Here is a 17,320-nt window from a genome sequence, read left to right on the forward strand (position 1 = left end):
GCAGCCCTAGGAAACCAATGCATCCTGCTGAATCTGTTTACTTGTAAGGACAAAGGCATCTCTAATTCATGGAATTTCAGGTGGTGTATGTCCCCTCCTCTGTGAATTGTCCCCACATACAGTCCTTGCTAAATCCCTTCTTGATCATGGCAAAAACAAGCTACTCCATCACCACCAACTGGTCAGAGTAGATAAGCAACCCAGAGCCATCTAAGCCCTTGAACAAGAACAACCAAATGGATTCTGTTTTTCAAAGTTCTGAATGAAGAGGCACAGAGACGATGATAAGCAGGTAGTGGGTGCTGGGACTGTAAACTCTTAGAGAGTCAGGGCTGGAGTCAATGTCACATGCAAGCAGAAGTAGTGGGGAAGCAGGAACCATGAGAAAGCAGAGGGCCCTGCTCTACAGAGAGAAGAGAACCAATGTCCAGAGGCACAAACATGAGACAGAAAATAGTGACCATGGTTACTTTAGTTTTTGAGAGTATCTCAGTGCTTAACTCTAGTCCCACAAGACTGCAGCAGGCAGTAGGGAGCCACAGAAGATTCCAGGGAGTGGCAGGGTTTCTGTCCCTCATTTTATTTGGTATTCTGTCTCTTCTACCATGTCACCCACTGCTGCCCTAGCCAACTATCTCTACTGGTCAGATTCATCAGAAACTCAGTGGCCTTGGGAATGAACTCAGTCCCTCCTGCTTAGGAAATCCAGATTTTGTCTGGATTTACCATCCAATCAAAGCACAGTGTGGAATTTTTTCATTTAGAAACTGAGATGACAACCAGTTCAGCCTCTTATGGTCCCTTCTTCTGTATTCTTGAACAACTTGCACCAGAGCAAGCCAGCTTAGCCAGTTACCATGGACACCACTCTGTCACTATAATCAGAGCCGACAGGCAGCAGCTAACAGCAGATTTAACTAGTGTCTTGTCCTCTAGGGAAGGCACAGCTGAGGGAAATGTAGCTTTTCTCTCTAACATAAATAGTTTAGTGTGCAGAACAGGGAAGTGAAATTCTATCAAATATCACAACCCATGTCCTTTTTGAAACAAGGAGTAAATACTGGCTGGGGGAACCTTGATTGTATTTGCTGTAAAGTCAGGAATATTCCAGAGTTGGGTCATGATCATTGTTTAGGTTTTCCCTAAGTTCCTGAGTTTTCCCTACGATCTCAGGCTTTCTCAGTTTCCTGTACCTAGTAACATCCAACATTTATACAGCACTTATTATATGCACATTCCATACATTTGTTCATTTAATCCCTACAACCACTCTGTGGCATAGGTTTTATTACCAGTCCCATTTTGCAGATGAGAGTGGTAAGGTCTCTTCCATAAAGCTCTAGCCTGATGCCCCTGGGGTCAACTGGCTTTCCTCATGAAGTGATGTTTAAGTGTATTCTAGGAGCACAGAGACTAGGGGAGATGGATATATAAACCAACAAATACAGAGCTCTGATGGATGGATATAGAAGGTAGAGAAGAGGTTCTTGCTACACTAGAGTCAAGGTAGATGTATTACCTAATCCTGAGTGTTGCTGTCATGATTTGGATACAACCAGAACATTTTCCTTAGGAGCAGGTATTTAAATGTGGGACGGCAATCAGGTGACTAAGACTCAAAACAGCAACCTGCAAAATATACTTCCTGCTTCACCTTCTTTCTCTTCCTCTCTCTACCCCTCCCCCCCTCCACACCCATATGAATCTGGTTAATCTGGCAAGTAAAATATAAGACGTGTACCATGTCCTCCTAACCTGGATCATATTAGCTGAGGTTTTTATAGTACCTCATCACCAGATCTTGATAAATTGTACATAAAAGGAAGTGAAAGAATCACTTTCAGTTTTTAACTGTGAAGCTTTTTCACAGATAGAAGACACGTAATTGAGCAAGACTTCTAAGCAATCCCAGTCCTGTCCCTCAACCCCCAGTCCTGAAAATCTGTGAGATTGGTGGTATTTAGAAAGCTGAAACTGCCTATGGCTGGTGAGATAGCCGTGATAGATCAGAAGAGTTGCCTTAATCCTATTTCCATCAGTAGCTTGCAGGGTGATCTTGCGTAAGTCACTTCCCTCCCAAGCCCGAGTCTCCCCATTTATAAACAGAGGAAGTTAGAAAAGTCCTTTGAGCTAGTTTATGAATTATGAAAACCACCCTCTACCCTACCCTATCCCCACCCCCCACCCCCGCCCAGGCTAAAGCAGGTCCCCAGGTTATATTCTTGCTACTTTTCCTTGTTAGCACTTATCATTTTACTTCTTCTTCTTTTTTTAAAAAAATTGATTTAATTGTCTCTATCAGTACTTGACCTCTCCAAAATACTTGAACTCCAGAGAAGCAGCGATTGTACTATTCACCACTATACTCATGTATTTTAGCCTGTCTCTGGCACATATTAGGAACTCAATAAACATTTGTTGCCTGAAGTGGTCCTAGCAAATACTCCTCCTCACCCCAGCCCTGCTGGCCTCAGTACCAGAGAGCACTGGGGATTCCTAACTGGTGTCTCTGGGAATCTCTGTGCTAACAAACGTGTGGGGTTTTCTGTTTTGTTTTTTTTCTCCCCCCTGTTGTTATTGACATTGCAAAGGGTCACTTTGGTGCCAACATTGAAATGACTACAATGAGCCCCTGTTTCAAAAAAATGGCCCCTGTCCTTCGCAGGGCTATGGAAGAAACGAGGAGGCCAGGTACAAAAGTTGAGTCAGAATGAAGTCAGTTGCTGCCTGTAGTGTGACAGTGAGGATCAGCAAACCATAATGTGGAAATTTTTTTCAAAGCTAAGAATTGTTAAGCATTGTGCAGTCAGCACTTCTTAGAGTGATGTATGAAGTTGAACAACTTTTGATTTCCTTTTGAAAACCATCAGTTGAGCTGTATTCATTCATCAGTTCGTTTGTTTGGACAACACTTCTTTTTTAGCCTTTAGCATGTGCCAGATCTGGCATGTGCTAGGTGTGCCAGAAGCCCATGGCCAAGTAAAGAGTCTACCCAAGGACTGCAAGGCTGACTCTAGAAGGGCAGTGTTTGTGAATCCATTTGGTTAAAGTCTGTCTCTTGCTGCTAGACAGTAAAGCCCCAGGAAGCCAGGGGATACATTTTGGTCTTGCTCCATACTGAATCCCCAGTGCTAAACGGTGCCTAGTCTGTAGTTGTTCAGTCGCTTAGTCGTGTTTGACTCTGCAATCCCATGGACTGCTGCACGCCAGGCTTCCCTGTCCTTCACCATCTCCCTGAATTTGCTCAAACTCACATCCACTGAGTTGGTGATGCCATTCAACCATCTCATCCTCTGTCACCCCTTCTCCTCCTTCCTTCAATCTTTCCCAGCATCAGGGTCTTTTCCACTGAGTTGGTTCTTTGCATCAGATGGCCAAAGTATTGGAGTTTCTGCTTTAGAATCAGTCCTTCCAATGAGTATTCAGGACTGATTTCCTTTAGGATGGACTGGTTGGATCTCCTTGCAGTCCAAGGGACTCTCAAGAGTCTTCTCCAACACCACAGTTCAAAAGCATCAATTCTTCAGCGCTCAGCTTTCTTTATAGTCCAACTCTCGCATCCATACAACACTACTGGAAAGATCATAGTTTTGACTAGATGGACCTTTGTCAGCAAAGTGATGTCTCTGCTTTTAATATACTGTCTAGGTTTGTTATAGCTTTTCTTCCAAGGAGCAAGTGTCTTTTAATTTCATAACTGTAATTACTGTCTGCAGTGATTTTGGAGGCCAAGAAAATAAAGTCTGTCACTGTTTCCATTGTTTCCCTATCTATTTGCCATGAAGTGATGGGACCGGATGCCATGATCTCAGTTTTTTGAATGTTGAATTTTAAGTCAGCATTTACACTCTCCTCTTTTGCTTTCATCATGAGGCTCTTTAGTTCCCCTTCACTTTCTGCCATGAGGGTGGTGTCATCTGCATATCTGAGGTTGTTGATAATTCTCCTGTCAATCTTGATTCCTGCTTGTGCTTCATCCAGCCCAGCATTTCCCATGACATACTCTGCATATAAGTTAAATAAGAAGGGTGACAATATACAGCCTTGACACACTCTTTTCCCAGTTTTGAACCAGTTTGTTGCATGTCTGGTTCTAACTGTTCCTCCTTGACCTGCATACAGGTTTCTCAGGAGGTAAGTAAAGTAGTTTGGTATTCCTATTTCTTTACGAATTTTCTGCAGTTTGTTGTCATCCACAGGGTCAAAGGCTTTAGTGTAGTCAATAAAGCAGATGTTTTTCTGGAATTCCCTTGCTTTTTCTATGATCCAACTAATGGTGGCAATTTGATCTCTGGTTCCTCTGCCTTTTCTAAATCTAGCTTATACATCTGGAAGTTCTCAGTTCATGTACTATTAAAGCCTAGCTTGAAGGATTTTGAGCATTACCTTGCTAGTATGTGAAATGGGTGTAACTGTACAGTAGTTTGAACATTCTTTAGCATTGCTCTTCTTTGGGATTGGAATGAAAACTTAACTTTTCCAGTCCTGTGGCCACTGCTGAGTTTTCCAAATTTACTGGTCTGTAGTAGGCACCCAATATATATTTGCAGAATGAGAGAAGGAGTGTCATCAAAAAGAGATTAAAGGGACCTCCCTGGTGGTCCAGTGGTTAAGAATCCACCTTCCAATGCAGGGGACACTGATTTGATCCCTGGTTGGGGAACTAAAATTCCACATGCCCTGGGGCAACTAAGCCCACAGGCTGCAACTAGAGAGAAGCCATTGCCTTCTGCAATGAAGATCTGGTATGCTGCAACAAAAAACCAACACAGCCAAAAAAAGAGAGAAAGTATCTAGCCCAGAAGGTCCCATAAGGAAATTCTACCATATACTTAAAGGAGTATATTTTAAAAATGAAAGAGATTTTAAAAACATGTTATGGGGGTTGGAGAGGTAGAGCTTAGTCTCAGCTGGAGACATCACCTGATCAAAACCTTGCGGGGGAGGGGGGACTGTCAAAATTAGGGTTAATGTTCCCACTGTTGCTCTCAGACCCATTTTATAGATGAGAAAACTGTCACAGGGAGAGGGATTTGCCCAGGGTCACACAGTGTTATTCTGTCTGCCCTCTGACTGATAAGGATAAGAGGCTTATGGAAGCTTCCTGATGGGAGAGACTGACTGTGGGGGAAACTGGGTCTTGTTCTGATGGGTGGGGCCATTCTCAGTTAATCTTTAATCCAATTTTCTGTTGATGGGCAGGGCTGTGTTCCTTTCCTGTTGTTTGACTGGAGACCAGCTATGGTGGAGGTAATGAAGGTAATGGCGACCTCCTGTAAAAAGTCCTGTGCATGCTCTGCCGCACTCAGTTCTTCCGACCCTGAGGCAGGCCACCGCTGACCCAGGCCTCTGCCGGAGACTCCTGGACACTCACAGGCAAGTCTGTGTCAGTCTCTTGTGGGGTCACTGCACCTTTCTCCTGGGTCCTGGGGCGCACAAGGTTTTGTTTGTGCCCTCCAAAACTCTGTTTCGCCAGTCCTGTGCAAGTTCTGTAATCAAATCCCACTGGCCTCCAAAGTCAAATTCCCTGAGGGTTCTCCGTCCCTTTGCCAGATCCCCAGGTTGGGAAATCTGTTGTGAGTCCTAGAACTTTCTTAACAATGCGAGAATTTGTTTGGTATAATTGTTCTGCAGTTTGTGCATCATCTGCTTGGTGGCTCTATGGTGGGGTTAATGGCAACCTCCTCCAAGAGGGTTTATGCCACACCCAGGTCTGCTGCACCCAGAGCCCCTGCCCCTGTGGCAGGCCACTGCTGACCCTTACCTCTGCAGGAGACACTCAAACCCTCAAAGGCATGTCTGGTTCAATCTCTGTGGAGTCTCCTGGTACACACAAGGTTTTGTTTGAGTCCTCTGAGCATCTCTGGCGGGTATGGTGTTCGATTCTAAACGTGATTTTTGCCCCTCCTACCATCTTGCTGGGGCTTCTCCTTTGCCCTTGGACGTGGGGTATCTTTTTTTGGTGGGATCCAACACTCTCCTGTTGATGGTTGTTCAACAACGAGTTGTAATTTTGGAGTTCTTGCAGGAGAACGTGCCTTGTCTAATTCCATGAAATTATGAGCCATGCTATGTAGGGTCACCCAAGACGGACGGGTCATGGTGGAGAGTTCTGACAAAATGTGGTCCACTGGAGAAGGCACTGGAAAACCACTTCAGTATTCTTGCCTTAAGAACCCCATGAACAGTATGAAAAGGCACAAAGATATGACACTGAAAGCTGAATTCCCCAGATTGGTGGGTGCCCAGTACGCTACCAGAGAAGAGCGGAGAAATAACACCAGAAAGAATGCAGAGATGGAGCCAAAGTGAAAACAATGCCCAGCTGTGGATGTGACTGGTGATGGAAGTTAAGTCTGATGCTGTAAAGAACAAAATTGCATAAGAACCTGGAATGTTAGGTCCATGAATCAAGGCAAATTGGAAGTGGTCATACAGGAGATGGCAACAGTGAACATTGACATTTTAGGAATCACCGAACTAAAATGGACTGGAATGGGCAAATTTAACTCAGATGACCATTATATCTACTACTGAGGGCAAGAATCCCTTAGAAGAAATGGAGTAGCCATCACAGTCAACAAAAGAGTATGAAATGCAGTACTTGGGTGCAATCTCAAAAACGACAGAATGATCTCTGTTCGTTTCCAAGGCAAACCATTCAGTATCACAGTAATCCAAGTCTATGCCCCAACCAGTAATGCTGAAGAAACTAAAGTTGAATGGTTCTATGAAGACCTACAAGACCTTCTCAAACTAACACCCAAAAAAGATGTCTTTTTCATCATAGGGGCCTGGAATGCAAAAGTAGGAAGTCAAGAGATGCCTGGAGTAACAGGCAAATTTGGCCTTGGAATACAAAATGAAACAGGGTAAAGGCTAACAGAGTTTTGCCAAGAGAATGCACTGGTCATAGCAAACACCCTCTTCCAACAACACAAGAGAAGACTCTACACATGGACATCACCAGATGGTCAATACTGAAATCAGATTGATTATATTATTTGATTAGACCCTCTGGAGATGGGAAAGGATTACCCACTCCATTATTCTGGCCTGGAGAATTCCATGGACTGTAGAGTCCATGTGGTCACAAAGAGTTGGACACAACTGAGCTACTTTCACAACATATTGTTTGGAGCCAAAGATGGAGAAGCTCTATACGTCAGCAAAAACAAGACCAGGAGCTGACTGTGGCTCAGATCATGAACTCCTTATTGCCAAATTCAGACTTAAATTGAAGAAAGTAGGGAAAACCACTAGACCATTCAGGTATGACCTAAATAAAATCCCTTACAATTATACAGTGGAAGTGACAAATAGATTCAAGGGATTAGATCTGATAGAGTGCCTGAAGAACTATGGACAGAGGTTCTGACATTGTATAGGAGGCAGTGACCAAGACCATCCTCAAGAAGAAGAAATACCAAAAGGCAAAATGGCTGTCTGAGGAGGCCTTACAAATAGCTGAGAAAAGAAGGGAAGCTAAAGGCAAAGGAGAAAAGGAAACATATACCCATTTGAATGCAGAGTTCCAAAGAATAGCAAGGAGAGATAAGAAAGCCTTCCTCAGGGATCAATGCAAAGAAATAGAGGAAAACAACAGAATGGGAAAGACTAGAGATCTCTTCAAGAAAATTAGTGATACCAAGGGAATATTTCATGCAAGGATGGGCACAATAAAGGACAGAAACAGTGTGGACCTAACAGAGGCAGAAGATATTAAGAAGAGGTGGCAAGAATACACAGAAGAACTATACAAAAAAGATCTTCATGACCCAGATAATCACGATGGTGTGATCACTCACCTAGAGCCAGGCATCTTGGAATGCGAAATCAAGTGGGCCTTAAGAAGCATCACTATGAACAAAACTAGTGGAGGTGATGGAATTCCAGTTGAGCTATTTCAAATCCTAAAAGATGATGCTGTGAAAGTATTGCACTCAATTTGCCAGCAAATTTGGAAAACTCAGCATCATCCGGTCCCATCAATCATGGCAAATACATGGGGAAACAATGGAATCAGTGACAGACTTTATTTTTGGGGGCTCGAAAATCATTGCAGATGGTGACTGTAGCCATGAAATTAAAAGACACTTGCTCCTTGGAAGAGAAGCTATGACCAACCTAGACAGCATAGTAAAAAAGCAGAGACATTACTTTGCCAACAAAGGTCCATCTAGTCAAATCTATGGTTTTTCTAGTAGTCATGTATGGATGTGAAAGTTGGACTATAAAGAAAGCTGAGCACTGAAGAATTGATGCTTTTGAACTGTGGTGTTGGAGAAGACTCTTGAGAGTTCCTTGGACTGCAAGGAGATCAAACCAGTCCATCATAAAGGAGATCAGTCCTGAGTATTCATTGGAAGGACTGATGCTGAAGGTGAAACTCCAATACTTTGGCCATCTGATGTGAAGAACTGACTCATTGGAAGAGACCCTGATGCTGGGAAAAATTGAAGGCAGAAGGAGAAGGGGACGACAGAGGATGAGATGATTGGATGGCATCACCGACTCAATGAACATGAGTCTGAGCAAGCTCTTGGAGTGGTAATGGACAGGGAGGCCTGGCATGCTGCAGTCCATGGGGTCACAAAGAGTCAGACATAATTGAGCGACTGAACTGAAAAGAACTGAACTAAACTGAACACAGTGTTATGGGCAGCATTTTGCTCCTCCCCCCACTTCATATGTTGGAGTCTTAACTCCTAGCACCATATAATGTGACTGAATTTGGAAGTAGAGTCTTAAAGAGAGAAGTTCAAATGAGGTCATTTTAGGGCCCTAATCCATTATGACTAGTGTCCTTATAAGAGAGGAGATAGAGTGCAGATAACACGCACAGAGGGAGTGTGAAGACACGGGAAGAAGATAGCCATCTGAATCCAAGGAGAGCAGCCTTAGAAGAAACAACCCCACTGACACTGTAATCTTGGATTCTTGCCTCTAGAATTGTGAGAAAAATAAATTTCTGCTGTTTAAACCAGTCAGCCTGTGGTACTTTGTTATGGCAGCTCTAAGCCAACTAATATAGACAGTAAATAATGGCAAAGTTTGGACTGGAAGCCAGGTCTGCTGAGTGTGTGTCCTCAGCCCTTTATATGGACACCTCCAGCTGGTCGATTTGGTACTCTCTCCACCACCCACTGCTGAGGAGGACAATAACAATGACAACAATAGCTAACCCACATACAGGGCCTATCAGGTTCCATGCACTCCTCTACGTACTTTACGTACAATGGCTCATTTAATTCTCCCAACAGCCCTGTGAAGTAAGTCCTATCATTTTACCATTTTTATATTTTACAGATTAGGAAACTGAAACACAAAGAGATTGAGCAACTTGCCTAAGATCGTATGACAACTCAGTGGGGATTTAGGCCCAGGCGGTCTGCTCTAGGAACATGCCCCCTACCATTAGGATATTCTCCAGTGCTATGTCAACATGCTAAGCCAGAGGCATTTTCAAAGATGACCAGTAAGGATGGCATTTCAAGGCCTCACTGGGTTTGCTTTCCTTCAGCCATTAGCTGCAGATATACCCATCCCAATCTGAAGTAGCTCAGTAGAGGCATTTAAAAAAAAAAAGAGCAGACTTGAAAGTGAAACAACCAAATCACTTCTGCCAAATCACTTTGCAGTAAGAGACATGGGTTAGAATCCTTTCTCCACCACTTACCAGCTGAGTGATTTGGGGTTTATGGAATCAGTCTGAACCACAGTTTCTCCTTCTGGAAACATAGCAAGTGATCAATAAACAGAGCTCTTGTTAAGTGAAATGACCATGACCAAAGGCTGTCTCCTCTGTGAAACCTTGTCCAATGTCTCATCCTAGGGTGTTCAGATTGATTGCTTGCTCCACTGACTTGTCTCAAGGAAAGTTGCTTGCACTTCTATTTGCCACTTAATTTATCCTTCCTTGTATCATAGAAGTTGATGACACACCTATCCACCCACCCATCCACTCAGTAAAATTGTACCAAGCTTTCCATGTCCCAGTGCCGTGCCAGGCACCAGGAGTTCACAGGTGGATATGATAAGGCCCCAGTCTTGAAGACCTTGGGCTTTTGGGGCAACTCAGAACTGCTGCTGCTGCTAAATCACTTCAGTGGTGTCCGACTCTGTGTGACCCCATAGACGGCAGCCTGCCAGGCTCCCCTGTCCCTGGGATTCTCCAGGCAAGAATACTGGAGTGGGTTGCCATTTCCTCCTCCAATCAATGAAAGTGAAAAGTGAAAATGAATTGGCTCAATCGTGTCCGACTGGTAGCAACCCCGTGGCCTGCAGCCTACCAAACTCCTCCATCCATGGGATTTTCCAGGCAAGAGTACTGGAGTGGGGTGCCATTGCCTTCTCGGGACTGGATGTTCGCAATAGGTAGTGGCACTATAATAATAATAATAATAATAATAATAATAACAGTAAAGCTTTACAATTATACTGTATTACAATATTTATCACAGGAAAAACCAGCACTTTGTTTACTTTCTAGACATTTATTTTATGGTTTAGAACCATTTTAGTAGAATAGAGGAGACATAATTCTTTCAATCCTTTTCCCATTTAACTTCCAAAGGTTTGGTTTGGCAACAGATACATTAAGGAATAATTGCAAAGACTGTATTAAATGCTGGGCTAGAAGAAGCCCTAGTGTTTTCTGGAGGCTGAGGTAGGAGAGCCCCATTGCCCCAGTGGACTCCCAAGGGCAGAAGCTAAGTCTTCACCTAGCTTCATATCTGTCCTTCAGGCTGAATAGAGGTTAGGTGTCAGCTACTTCAGTGCAGTTCACAAAAGGGCATGGGGAGCGCGGATGGGGTCTCTTCCCAATCCGCCTGAGCGATGGAACTCATATATATTTTTCTTTTGCTGAGGAAACAGCCCCAGAGGTGAAAGAGACTTGCCCAGGATCACAGGAACAGAGAGTGGCAAATGTTTTAATAGTTAACATTTATTGGTTCCTTCTTATGTCAAACATTGGCTAAGGAGCTTTACATGCTTTATTTCGTTTAATCCTTATGACAATTCTGTGAAATAGGTACCCTCGTCTTCTCCATTTCACAGATGTGGAAATTGAGGTAAAGCTAAGAGACGATTTCACAAGGCCATTTAACTATTAAACAGCTAAGTCCCGATTTGCACTCGGCAGATGGTGGTTGACGTTGGAATAACAGCCAGATCCTGGACCTGTACTAGCGGCAGGATGAGGCGTGCGGACAGGTGGACACCTACCTGGGCGAGCAGTGCACAGCCTTGGCCGGCGGCTCTTAGCACCGGCGTGGGCGGGGCGTGGGCGTGGCCTCCGACTCGCAGTTCTCCACTAGCCTCCCTGGCAGCGCGAGAGTCCCGCCCCCAGCCGAGAGGAGGACAGGGATTGGCTTTTTCGAGGCCGATTGACGGCGCAGCGCTCGAGCCAAGGAGGCGGTGGAGGCGGAGTCACAGGAGGAAGTGGGAGTAGAGAAGGCTCGAGGCGGGCTGGCCAGCGGGCCGCCGCCGCCACTTTGTCGAGTCGCCGCCGCCACTGGGGAGATGGAGGGGCCGGGACTGGGCTCGCAGGTGAGTGCGGTTGGGCTCAAGCGTCTCCGGGGCCCGGCGGGTAGCTGAGGCGATGAAGAGACGGAGAGCTTGGGTGTGAGGTAGCTCTCAGAGGGGCCTCAGGGAGCGGAGGGGCAGGGTCCAGGGAGGGGGAAGCCTGGAAACGCCGAGAATGATGCAGGGAATTCTCTCCGAGGCGACCGGGAAGAAACGGCGAAGACATAGGGATGAGTGCCATACCGGCTCTTGCTCATCCACCTCAGGGCCGGGACCGCTGTGGGCCTGGGAGGGGAGGGAAGCCGTTCCTGGGAGAGGTGTCAGGTGACACACCTGAGTTGGACCAGCCCTTCTTGACCTTGGCCTGAAGTCTGGGAGGTTTTATTCATTTCTTTTTCGGCCGAGGCGCCTGGGAACCTGCCTTCGCCCCACCCAGCCCTGTTCCAGCTCCCTATTTCCATATCCTTGCTTACTCCTTGGAGTATCTGAGGCTGTTTGTTTAGGCCGGAGAAAGCGGGGTGGAGAGGGAGGTGCGTGATAGCTATCTGCAGAATCCCAAAGGACTCTGTGTGTGGCGGAGGTCGTGCTGGAAGCCAAATGTAGTTTCAGAAAACAGGAGGTGCTAATGGGGAGTGACAGGAGGTACATGTTAGCTCCAGGAGAACTAGATTTTTATCCTTTTTATTTGTGGTTCTGAGCATATTATAGATGTTTACTTAGTATTTGTTGAATATATGAAAAATACTCAGGTTCAGCCAGGGTCTAGTGAGTTCTTAGCATATATATACACCAAATGCTTTTGTGTGCATTATTTAGTTACAGAATTGAAGCATCCTTAAGGTGATAGAATCCCCATTTACAGATGAGAAAACTGAAGCTGTCTCCAGCTGGAGTGAATTGGGTAGTAGATTTTTCTGTCCCTAAGTGGGATTCAAGCAGTTTGAAATGATTGGCTTAGTTGGCCTCTCTAAAAAACATCTTTGCCATCTTGAGACTGTTCCTCATGCTCACCCTTTCCCTCCATTCTTTCACCAAGCTGATGTAAGATTAAGTGAGGAGCAAAACAGGAGGGAAATTGTCAAATGTTCTTGCATTTTGATAGAATAAAAAAGGTTTGCAAGCAGACCAGATATTACAAAAGAGTGTAGAACCTTCACATGGAAATTGTCTTGTTTGTTTTCTTCCCCCTTAGAGTTTCAAGGAAAAGTTATTATCATATCTTAATTACTACCACTCATTTACAGAAGCCTTTAAGTGCTTAAACTTCATTACCTGGTGCTTCAGGAAAGATTGCCCTGCTTGAATTCCCTGCCACATGGAGGGAGAGCATGATTCAGAGGTTGAGATTAAATGGGACAGGGTAGAGATCATTGTTGTTGTTAATAATAATTGCTATTAACTTTTTCAATAATAATGTAAAGATCTTACCTGTATACGATGCTCTACAGTTTGCAAAATACTTCTGTATTCTTAATCCTCATTGTGACTCTGTGAGGTTGGGAGGGATTGTTACTACAGTTTTAAAGATTAGAACTGAGGCTCAAAAAGTTGGGAGTCATGGAATTTCCCTGGTGGTCCAGTGGTTAAGACTTAGTGCTTTCACTACCGTGGCTCAGGTTCATTCCCTGGTTGGGGAACTGAGGATCCTGCAGGCTTTGTGGTGAGGCAAAAAAAAAAAAAAAAAAGAGTCGTCATTTGTTAAAAGGCTAATAGCTGCTAAGTGACAGAGCCAAGACCTCATTCCTTTTACCAGGGGTTAAGCATTGTTACAGGTGCTGGAGATTAATTGGTGAACGAAACAGACAAGAACATTCCTGCTCTGATTGAATTTGGTTCCTCTGATTCCAGCTGAAAGGTGTTTTTTTTTTTTTTTTTTTTTTAACCAGAATTTGCCTTTACTTTCTGGCCCCCAGTTTCCTCTCTGACCTCATTTTTTATTAATACTGCTTTCTTGCTCAATCAACCAAAGCCACTCTGGCCCCAAGGCCTTTGTACTTACTATTCGCTCTATCTAGAAAACTCTTTCCTCATATGTTCACATGGCTTACTCCCTCCACTTTTGTAAGGTCTTGACACAAATGTCACGGCAATGTTGGCAGGCCCTCCCCATCATAGCCACTATCAGCAACATTCCCTAACCTCCTTTCTTCCTTTATGTTTCTTCTCAGCATTTAATGTCATTAACATACTCTGTAAATAATTGCCCAGTGAATAAACTTGGATACTTAACTCTGTTAATACAGAGTATTTGTTAATGCCATGAGAAATATTAATGGCTATCTGTCTGATCTCTCTTTGTTTTATTTGATAATCGTCAGGATTTTGAGCCTCATGAGAGTTTAAATATGGTTTTCTAGATCTTGGTTTTCTATTTAGTTAATTAACTTTAATGGTACTTATATACTATATAGAAAAAGTAATTGGATTCAAGGTATCTCCACATGAAAAATACCTCTTATATCTTAACTGTGTTCCAGTCATCTACTACTGTGTAACAAATCATCCCAAATCATAGCAGTCAGGATTTTGGCCAGGGTAAAGCAGGGATGGTTTGTTTCTGTTCCACCATGTCTGGAGCCTCTGCTGGAAAGACTTGTCCCCTGGGATGACTCAGGCTGGTATCATTTGGTGGTACCCTCAGTCACATGTCATGATAATTTTGAGCAGGGACACCTGCACGTGGCCTGGGCCTCTGGAGAGCATGGCAGCTGGGTTCCAAGAGTGACTATTTCGAGAGACAGAAAGAGGAAGCTGCTGATTTCTGAGGCCTGAGCCTGCCGAGCATCGCTGGCCGTGTCACTTCTGTGGTATTTTATTATTGAAGTAGTCAGAGAGCTCAGATTTGAGAGGGAAGGACGTAGATTCTTTCCTCTTGATGGAGAAGTATCAAAGAACTTGGGGACTTTGTTATAATAGTCACCACAGATGTATTCATAGCTGTCTTATAGAATTTTATAATATCTTGTTCTGCTTTTTCTGCTCCTTGTGGAGGAGAGTATTCAGCTAGCTACAAGTCTTTTTTTTGGTATCCCTGCCCCTCCTTTTCTTTTTCTTATTTTGAACTGTGTCTATTGTGTTCAGGGCCATATCAAGGTGTTTCTTGAACAGTGATTGACACACAGGAGGCATTCAAGAAACACCTGGTGAATGAATGAATGAATGGATTGTAGCAAAAATTTTGTCTTATTCATCCTTTATCCCTAAGTACCTAGTACCCTGACTGGTATATAGTAGGTGTTCTTTACATTTCCCTGAGTGAATGATTAATGAAAACTCTTATGAGTTTGCTGGTGTCTATTGCTCGATCTATTCTATTACCCTAATATTGTAGGCAGCCATATATCAGTTAGGCTTCCACTGCCACGAAGGGTGTTTGCTTATGCGGTGATGCCTTTACCAGTATACATGTCAATAATAACTACTGTAACAGCTCTTCTTAGAACTGTAAACATGGATTTGGAAATAACTTTATAGCTACATTGATGTCCTATCATTTTACAAATGTAGAAACTGAAGCCCAAAATCAGGTAGATGATTAGCTACCATCATACAGCCAACCTGAATTCTGAGACTTGGACCTTGTTCTCACGGAGATTACCTTTCAACATGGTAAAAAGGAAACAACTAGAGAAAACTTAAAAAAAAAACCAGCAAGTAATTTCTAAGAAGGATGTAGGATCGCGACAAACTTTGCTTTAACTTTTGTGTTGGGACTGCATGGTGGTTTTCTGTAAACATTTTATGTGACTGTCCTGAAGTTAACCTCCCCGCAAAGCAGGTCATTTCCTTTCTCACCTGTAGCTCTTAAGGCAGAATTTTGAGAGTGAGTGATATCTAGAGCAAAGAACATAGCTTACAGCTGTGTCCTCTAAGCTTTTTGATCATGCAGTCCTATCAGTAAAGCAGCTTTGGGCTTGCACCCCTAGAGTAAACCACCTGCAATGTGAAAAGCAGGCATTAAAGTTTTCCTTGTTGTACGATGACCTGTATTGTGAGATTAAGGGAATGATGAGAGGCACGTGCACTGCATGCTGGCTGGAAGCTGAGGCCTCCAGCTGCACAGTCAAGATCATCCAGATACTACTGACCACAGTTCGTTGTCCCTTGTTGGCCCCTGACCAGTTAACTTAGGTGTTAACAGGGATGATCCTGGGGCATGTGGTGAGCTGGGACGTAAAAAGTTCAGCTCCTCTGATGTACCCGGGGCCTGGGAGAAGGAGCCAGTCTCCAAATCCATATCATCATGTTATTACCGGATTTGACAGTGTGTTTCTCAGTTGTACCCGTAAGTGAATAGCTCAGTATATACTCATGGTAAGGTTTTGAGTTAAAAATACTGAATATAAGTCTGCTTCAGATCAGCCTTTTTGATAATTTGAACATTTGTTTGGAGGGAGGCTGGCCTTCTGTTAGATCAGATCAGACCTTCTCTGTTGCACTTGTGGCCAGTGAAGAGCACCCGTTACGACAAGTGTCAGCTCTGCCGTCTTCTTGTTTGCTTGACCTTGTATCAATACTACTGTTATTTCAGTTCATCGTTTCTTTGGAGTAATCAGTGTAAGCCACTTGCTTATTTTGGGAAGGATAGTTTTAAAATTAGTTAGTAGTTAAAATTAGGTAATATACCTTGAGAATTAGCCTGATGAATGCCGCAATATGGTGAAGGTCCCATTGTAACCCCTCTGGGTGTGGACCTTTACGCTGCCCCCAAGTTACCTTGTAAACAGACCATGAGGAGTGACCTGCTGGATATACAGATCGCATGAGTCCTCCAGGACTAAAAACTCATAAAGATTAAAGAAGACAAATTTATAAACTTTTGTGGCTTTCCCTCCCCCCTTTGTAAAACATACAGAAGTCATTATAACAGCAACTTTAACATTTTCTTCTGTTCCCGAATGGGTTACTGAGTGCTTGGCCTGGAGTGCACTTGCCTCGCTTTGGAGACTGTTGGCTTTGACACCGGCTTTGAGTTTATGTAATCACTTTTAGCTTTTACTCTGATTTGGATTTAGGCAAAAACGACATGAACACAAGGTACCTCCTGTTGTCTACTCTTGATCACCAATTTTTGCCGTTCCATCACATACTGCTTCAGTTACCACTTGAAGTATCTCTTTGTCTCTGACTCAGCTGCCCTGTTAGACTTAGCTCCTAGAGGATATGCACTGATGTCTTGTGTTCTAGCATAATGCTTTGCATGTCATAAAAACACAGTAATTAATTGCTGAATAAACTGTTGATAATAAATAAATGCTCTTTATATTGAAATGTGTAATCCTCTTCAACTTTCTGCATGAAAAATGAAACTGATGTCCTTAAAGCCCTGAGGCATAATGAGAAGTAATACATTTTTTTTTTTTTTGAAGTAATACATTTTTATCTATATAATATACAACATTTATTTGTGATGAAAAATCTGTATATAAAGAAAGGCTTAATCTTCTTAATGTATAAATGGAAGAAAGATACATAATCCACTAGAAAAACAGACTATGAAAAGGCAACCCACAAAGAGAAAATATGAGACAATAAACAATAAACAACTAGGGGCCCGTGAAATGCAAAGCAGGATGCCATGTTTTTTAGCCATCAGATTGGAAAGATTGTAAAAAGATTGGTAATATTCAGTTATGGGGAGGTTTTGGGAAAAAGAACACTTATACTTGCTTCTGGGAATGTGAATTAGGGAAGATAATTGGTCAGTATCTGTTTATGTTTAAAATACATATATATTTTTTTGACCCAGCAGTTCTGTGTTGGTGAATCAATGTTAGAGAATGTATACGAT

General features: G+C 43.4%; 1 protein-coding gene across 2 annotated transcripts in view; it reads left to right on the forward strand.

The window, feature by feature from the left end:
- Positions 1–11,441: 11,441 nt before the first annotated feature.
- The window catches only part of ZDHHC13 (zinc finger DHHC-type palmitoyltransferase 13), a 51,246-nt gene continuing 45,367 nt past the window's right edge, over positions 11,442–17,320 (forward strand). The window contains exon 1 of one of the 2 annotated variants that reach the window (XM_043875044.1): positions 11,442–11,553. Coding sequence is in view for 1 of the 2 variants with exons in the window: in XM_043875035.1 (XP_043730970.1) it covers positions 11,527–11,553 (27 nt within the window). In the remaining variant the exon portion in view is untranslated. The remainder of the gene's footprint in view (positions 11,554–17,320) is intronic. The other variant, XM_043875035.1, reaches the window with a different exon arrangement.

Source organism: Cervus elaphus, chromosome 2, assembly GCF_910594005.1.
Source record: "Cervus elaphus chromosome 2, mCerEla1.1, whole genome shotgun sequence".
Taxonomy (NCBI): Eukaryota; Metazoa; Chordata; class Mammalia; order Artiodactyla; family Cervidae; genus Cervus; species Cervus elaphus.